General features: G+C 28.3%; 1 protein-coding gene across 1 annotated transcript; it reads left to right on the top strand.

Annotated features, from left to right (window-relative positions):
- Positions 1 to 4,873: 4,873 nt before the first annotated feature.
- On the top strand, positions 4,874 to 7,766 carry AAT2 (BAHD acyltransferase DCR-like). Its single transcript, NM_001287358.2, is given in 2 exon segments — positions 4,874 to 5,334; positions 6,775 to 7,766. Coding segments are annotated over 2 exon segments (1,359 nt in total). The 5' UTR covers positions 4,874 to 4,884; the 3' UTR covers positions 7,684 to 7,766.
- The last annotated feature ends 442 nt before the right edge of the window (positions 7,767 to 8,208 follow it).

Genomic DNA, 8,208 nt, shown 5'->3' with positions numbered 1-8,208 from the left:
CTGAATGACATAGATGATAGATAAAGTCAAGTTAAATAGGAACGTTTATATATTATGATTGTTGCTTGAATATATAAATAAATATTTATATATTTCTTTATTTAATGATGTGAGCTTTTATGGGCAAGAAAATGGTGGATGTGAAAATTTATGATCACCACCAAACGTAGCAAATATTAACATAGTGAAAAAAAAAACTTTCACATAATTAGGTTTGTCAGAATTTAGTTGGGGGTAGCTATGTGGTCAATGTGTTTGATTAAATTGGTGAGGTCTTCAATTTCAAATTCAATTTTATTATTATTGAAAATAATTGATACATACTCATTCGGATCCATTTTAGTTATCGAAGCTATTTTTAAATTAGGTATAATATATAAAAAAAAGTACTAAACGATTAGAAAATTTAGTCAGAATTTGAGTAGAAAATTTTAAAAATTATAATATTTTTTTTATTTCTAAATAAATCGATCTTTTTTTTTTTCATTTTTTAGTAAAATTAAAGATAAAAGGGTAAAATATTTTTAAAAAGTAAAATTACATTAAAAATATCTCATTCTGGCCAAAAAGATTTTTCCATAAATGGGCGAACCGTCCATCTTGATGTTTAAGGTTCATAAAGTGTCCATTTTGATGCTGCGCTGGTCATGTGTCAGTTTAAACCAAGTTAAAAATCATTTTTATATATTGTGTTTTTTAATCATCATATCTATTGAAAATAGTTGATTTAAAGTAATTGTCATTTCATAAATTTGAGATATAATTAATTTTTTAATTTTATCTTTACTCTACTTATAAAATTTGGTCTAGCTATTGTTCCACCTTTTATCTTTACTTAAACCAAAAAAATATGGAGAGACTACTATAATAGAAAACATAATAATAATTTTTTTTATAACATAATAATAATTTTTAAAGAAAATTAAAGAGTAAATAAAGATACTTAAATTAAGCTAATTTTTGCATTAGATTAGTAGGAGTGTAAAGAAAAAAAATTATACCAAGTAAATAAATATGACCTTTGAAAAAGTAAGATAACTTGTCTTTTGTCTTGTTGACTAATTTACATATTTAATTGTATGGTTCAAAGATAACTCAATTTTATTTGTTTTTTTACCCAATAAATTATATTTTCAGTTAAATCTAAAGTTACCGTAAAAGGCTATCTGTTTTTTATGCTAAATTGCTAATTATGTGGGAATTTATTATAAGTAGGAAAATATTATTCTTAGAGTCAGTCCAGTGAAACCAAATCAAACTATATCAGTTTGGTTGTTTCGATTTTTCTAAAAATAAAACTAGTTATTTTTTTATGCTATAGCAATTTTATTGGTTGAAGTGATGAATAAAGTTTTAATATGTTAAATAATAACAGACAAATGTATAATTTACTGAACACATAATAATTACTATTTGATTAGTTTAACAATATTCTTTTAATGATGTTTGCATTCAGAGTTCATCAAATTTTAATGAGGTATGCATTGAGAGTTTAATTGCATGTGGCTTTGCAACTGATAATATCTTTTGTTATACTTTGGAATAAAAGATATCGTGTTTGTTAGAAGTGTCTCAAGTATATTAATTGTCTAAATTAAAAATTAAATAGAGCCTTAAATTTAAATTGTTAATAACTTTTATATAATTGATTTCTTCTAATTTTCAATTGATAATATAATCATTCTTATTTTAAATTATTTTTCATGAGATATAATACTTCAAATATGTTAAATTTCTTCTAATAATTCCTTTATTTTCTTGAAAAATTTACTTTTTTTACATATAGTATTCAATATTTATTTTTTTTAAAAAAAAAAACTTACAACCTATTATTATTATTAATAAAAATGAGGCATTTTAAATTTGAGGGTCTAAGACGCATATCTTTTTTTTAACAGTGTCGAGCCACTCCCGGTGTTTGTATTTCAAGAGATCACTAATATCTTTAAGAGTTAACAACTTAATTTTTACGTGACAAGCCACATGAGACTAATTTCTCCATTTTAACATTGTGAATTAAGATTCATCACAAAAAAAAAAACTAAACCTTCAACGATGATTAATTTATACTAAATAATATATTTGTAAATAAAACAAAAATAAGATTGAGATGGATGGTCCAACTTAAAACTAATTAAAATCTATATATTTCTAGATTTAACTTTTCAATTTGATATGCTCACACCTACTCACCATTCATGATACATTTTTATTACACCACCTTTCTAGTTGACGAACTATTATTTTCTAATAAACGCCTCCACATGACAACAATCACCACAACCATAAACTTTATTAATTATCCAAGAAAAAAGAAGAGGTACTATTATTGTAAAGTGCGATTCAAATAACGTGTGAAAAAGGAAAAGTGATCGGAAAAAATAGGAAAAATGTATAAGTATCCCCTCAATTTATGTCTAAAATTTCAGTGATACACTTATACTATATTAAGGTCTTATCACCCCTCTAAACTTATTTTATAAGTAATTTTCTATTTCTTTTCGGTCTACGTGACACTAACTTGAAAAAAAAAGTCAACCAGTGTTGGGCCTACAAGATAGTACCACATAGGTCGAAATGATAGAAAATTATTAATAAAATAAGTTCAGGAGGCCACGTAGGCCGAAAGGGTAGAAATTTATTAATAAAATAAGTTCAGGAGAGTAATAGGACCTTAGTATAGTATGAGTATGTCTCTGAAATTTCGGGTATAGATTGAGGGGGTATTTCTATATTATCCCACAAAAATATAAATAATAAAAGTTAGAAATATATTATTTTTTTCTATTCAATAGTAGTTGTGTAGTATAATTTGAAATAAGAATAGTTATATTATCATATGAAAACTAGAACAAAAAAAAAATATAAAAGATATTAACAATTAAATTTAAGATCCCATTAATTTTTGCTTTAAATTACTAGTATGCTTGAACAGCTCCGGTTAATTAAATCAACGGGAAAAAGCTAAAATATACAGTAGTTTTAACAATTAATTAATTAAGACTAATTAGAATGCATGATCATAGAGTAAACGATTTGTACACTTTGATTTAATGTACTCATAATTACTTTATTATATGTAAAATTGGCAGCTCAATTTAAAGTAGAAGACTTTACAATAATCACTTTTAGGCAGTATTTTATTTAATTAGTAAAAAAATTGTTTCACTTTTAATATTTATATTTCTATTTTTCAAAGTATTCATATTCTATGGTATAAGTTCATTCTATGAATAGGTTAATTTTTTATAACCTTTTAAAATTAAATAAATTTGCAGAACACTAAGAAAATGACGTGTATCTAAAATTTTCAGAAAATAGATGTAGTTGAGTATCGTTTGGTTTGATTCCTTTATTTTTTTTGTGATAAATTGATAATAACTTAGATTGAGCAAACAACGGTTAATACTATCCACCATATATATCATTTTATTTACTATTAGTCTTAATGAGTTTTCGTACTTTAAAAACAATAACTAATAGCAACATTTTATAAGAAAATCAGCTTCACAAATTTTAAAAATAAAAAATAAAAAAATGCATGATAATGACAGAAGTATATGAGTTTACTTGAATTTATTTTCTTTAGATAATTTCATTTTAAATTATGAAATTAGTATAGTCAAGTTATTGATCAAATAATTTACATACATGATAAAAAAACATTTCAATTTCAATTTTCAACGATGAAACTAATAATTAGGTATATATTTGGAAAACAAGGCACGTCTTTGCACTTAATTAACTACTCAAAATCTTATGCAACATAACATGAGCTTTTCCAAAGACACATAACTCAGATACATAAAATGGTTTATACTAGGGCTGTCCAAAATCGAATCGAAATCGATAAGTCAAATCGATAAAAAAGTTATTGGTTTATATTATTGGGTTATTGGTTTAGTGATTTTGATGACAGTTTTGATTTTTTTTGTTATCGAGTTATCGGTTCTTAACGGTTTGAAAAGTTTTTTCTTAATGGGTTAACCGATAATCCGATATATACCATTTTGTATATAAGTTTTCGACTTAGAGTTTAATTTCCTACTTTTATTTTTTGTTGTCTCAAATACTTGATTATTCTACAATGTACAAGTGTTTGCTTTTGAGCAAGATGTAACTTGTGAACTCAAGTGCATGGTTTATTTGGTTAGTCACCTTGTTTCTAAGTGATTTTCAATGTTTTTTTCTTTTGTGTCAAATCTTAACGCTTAAACCGATAACCGATAAACCAATATCTTAATGGTTCTATAACGGTTTAGCATCTCTACAAACCGATAACCAATAAGCCAACCCGATAAACTTCAAATCGAACCGAACTGGCCGATACATAGCCCTTGTTTACACTACATCCTTTTATGAGAAAACCAATGCCCTACTATTATGAACGGGTCAGGACCAGTACGAGTAAAATAGCCTAACATCAAATTAAGAAATTATGTTTGGGATCCGAATTGACAAATAAGATTCGTGAAAGTAAATTAGACATGTAAAATTTCTAATCCTCTCGTCCCTCATTTTTGAGTTTTAAGACTTATCTTTTTGAATAGTATCGATCTTTGTTTTTACTAGTCTATTATTGTTTTCTAATTTCTTTGTTAGTTTCATTTTTCCACTTGTTTTTTATAATATCATCCATATTTGACTTAAAACACTAAGAAGAAAACAAAAGTAAAGTGAAATAATTTCCTTCAACTGCCATCCAATATAGCTAAGGATAGTAGTAATAAATTGTATCCAACTACACACCATGTAATTCATAAATGCACCCCCAACCGTTCCCAATATAACACTACTAGTACTATAAGTAAATCACTATCTTGGCTCATTTTTCTATCTTGCAAAAAAAAACACACACCAAAAAAAAAAAAAAAAACTTTAGCCATGACAAAGGAGGAAATTGCCACTACAAATGTGAACATCTTGAAAAAATCAAATGTGAAGCCACAAAAACCACTAGGGAAAAAAGAATGTCAATTAGTAACATTTGATTTACCTTACTTAGCTTTTTATTATAACCAAAAGTTGATGGTTTACAAGTTAGGGGTTGAAAGCTTTGAGGAAACAGTAGAAAAATTGAAAGATGGTTTGGCTTTAGCGTTGGAAGATTTTTATCAACTTGCTGGAAAATTGGGAAAAGATGATGAAGGAGTATTTAAGGTGGAATATGATGATGATATGGATGGAGTTGAGGTAATTGTGGCTGAGGCTCAAGAAATTCAAGTTGCTAATCTTACTGATCATCATGAAGGGATCAATAAATTCCAAGATTTGATACCTTATAACAAAATCTTGAATTTAGAAGGGCTTCATAGGCCTCTACTCGCCGTACAGGTAAAAAAAATATATATTTATACAATCTAATCATACGTAACTTAGTACTAATGAAAGTAACAATTAATCTGTTAATGATACAAGTAAAAAAATATATTTATACAATCAGATCGTACTGACTTAGTAATGATGAAAGTGATAATTAATCTTGTTAATTATAACATGTAATTGCATTATAACTTTATTACTCCTAATTTATTATTATTTATAACTATTTTTTTTTTGTGAATTGAGTTTCAGCTAGCTAGTCACGTCTACGTTACATTTATTAATGCACTTTTATTAGTTCGGCTGTGACAGAAAATTAGTTGTGGGGTATTTAGTATGGTTTTTGAAAAATAGGTTATTCGGTTTATTTTTATTTGATTATAATTGGATTTTGACATATTTATTAAATAAAAAATAATAATTAAAATGATTATTTAGTCATATTATTTTTATTAATTAATATTTAGTATTAGATATTGAAAAAATAATTACTCTCTCCGTTCAGAAATATTCGTCATGTTGAGTTTATAGAAAGTTAATTTGATTAATTTTCAAAGGTAAATTAAATCACATTAATTCGATATTTTAAACAAAAAAATTAGATAGTTTAAAACTATATGAAAAATACTATAAATTACAATTTCTTTTTCATATTCATATAATTAAAAGATGCATATTAAAATGTTAGTCAAAGTTTTTATAGTTTAACTCTAAAAATAAAAATCATAACAAACAATACCGAACTAAGAGAGTAATAGTAAAGGTAAAATAAGATTTTAAAAAATCTTTTTTAATATATTAAAAATCAAGTGAATTATTACTTTTGAAATAGTAAAAATGTCTTGATTTTCTAAAATTAAATTTAAATTAATCATAAGATAATCGATACGGAATTAATTTTTTTTTGTCTCCTGGTCCAAACAAATAATCATATTCCATAGGATCTCACATGGTATGTTAGCCCATTTTTTTGCTACATTAACATGCACTTTTTGTACAAATCGAACCTCACCATTTCACTTGCCGGTCTGTCTAAGTATATAGGAATGTCTATCCTCGTGTACAAAAAGTTATGGTTTATGTCCTCCTTCTATAAATTATATTTAGAATCGTCATCATCGTGGGTATATTTTTATTTTTTTTTATAAAATAAAAAAAGCTGTCCACAAATGGATGTACCAAATCTTACTTAGTACTAATTCTTGTAGTTAATTTTTAGAAACATACATTATATTGCTACTTTGGTTTCACCGTTGTTTGTTGTAATCTGATCTAACTCTATAAGTAATCTATCCTATTATTAAGATTACCAATTTAGAGTTATATGCTTCTTTGATGTATAATTTTTTTTGTCATTTTGTGTTGCATTTAATTTCAACTGAAAAAAATAGTTACGTAGTTAGGAGTAATTTATTAGTTGGACCCCATTCATCACTCTATTATTTTTGACAGCTCACCAAGCTTAAAGACGGGCTGGCAATGGGATTAGCATTTAATCATGCTGTGCTGGACGGTACTTCCACGTGGCACTTCATGACTTCCTGGGCCCAGCTTTGTAGTGGGGCCACCTCCATCTCGGTCCCACCTTTCCTCGAAAGAACTAAAGCTCGTGACACTCGAGTCAAACTCAACCTATCTAAGCCATCCGACGCGCCGGAACATGCCAAGTCGGAAACGAACGGCGACGTTAGCGCCAGCGTGGATCCACCTATGCGTGACAGGGTGTTCAAGTTTTCCGAATCAGCAATTGATCAAATCAAGTCAAAAGTCAATACTAACCCAGGAGAAGGCGCAAATAATACGACGCCGTTCTCTACTTTCCAATCCCTCTCCGCGCACGTGTGGCTAGCTGTCACGCGTGCGAGGCAGCTCAAACCGGAGGAATACACGGTTTACACCGTGTTCGCTGATTGCCGTAAAAGAGTCGATCCGCCGATGCCGGAGAGTTACTTCGGAAACCTAATTCAGGCGATTTTCACTGTAACGGCGGCGGGATTGCTGCTATCGAATCCGATTGAGTTTGCGGCAGGGATGATTCAGCAAGCCATAGCGAAGCACGATGCGAAGGCGATTGAAGAAAGGAACAAGGAATGGGAGAGTAGTCCGAAGATATTTGCGTACAAAGATGCCGGAGTGAACTGTGTGGCGGTGGGGAGTTCGCCGAGGTTTAAGGTGTATGAGGTTGATTTTGGATGGGGAAAAGCGGAGATCGTGAGGAGTGGGTTGAACAATAGATTTGACGGGATGGTGTATTTGTATCCAGAGAAAAATGGAGGAAGAGGAATTGATGTGGAGATTAGCTTGGAAGCAAATGCCATGGAGAGGTTGGAGAAGGATAAGGAGTTTCTTATGGAAGCTTAATCCATTTGCTTTTGCTTAATTGTGTTATGTTTTTTGTTGTTTGAGTTTAATTATTATTGTTTTACCATGTGGTATGTTTCTGGTTTTTTTTTTTTTTCTTCTCTGTGGTATAAAGGAATAATGTTCCTTAATGTATATCATGTGTTTGATGATTTTGTTTTTTACAAATAGTCAAAAATCAAAATAGAGGTGACTACAAAATATGTACTATATCTTCTGTTTTTTTTTTTTAAAAAAAAATAAATGACTATATAATAAAAAAATATGAAAAAGGGTTAAAAATATCTTTAACTATATCCTTACTGTACTATAGGGTTAAAAATACATTTCTCACTAATGGAATCTGTTAAACATTATTTGGATGTCACATGGCATGCCATACAAGACAATAGAGTTGCATTAATGCTACATAGACTAATAAACTTTTCCCTAATTTCTCCCAATTTTCTCCATTTCCTTTAGAATTTAAAAACGATTTCAATAAAAAAACATGATAACTTTTTCCCTCATTTCACCATTTCCTTA

This window comes from Solanum lycopersicum, chromosome 3 (assembly GCF_036512215.1).
Source record: "Solanum lycopersicum chromosome 3, SLM_r2.1".
In the NCBI taxonomy this organism is placed as follows: Eukaryota; Viridiplantae; Streptophyta; class Magnoliopsida; order Solanales; family Solanaceae; genus Solanum; species Solanum lycopersicum.
This window is presented reverse-complemented; position numbering and strand designations above follow the sequence as displayed.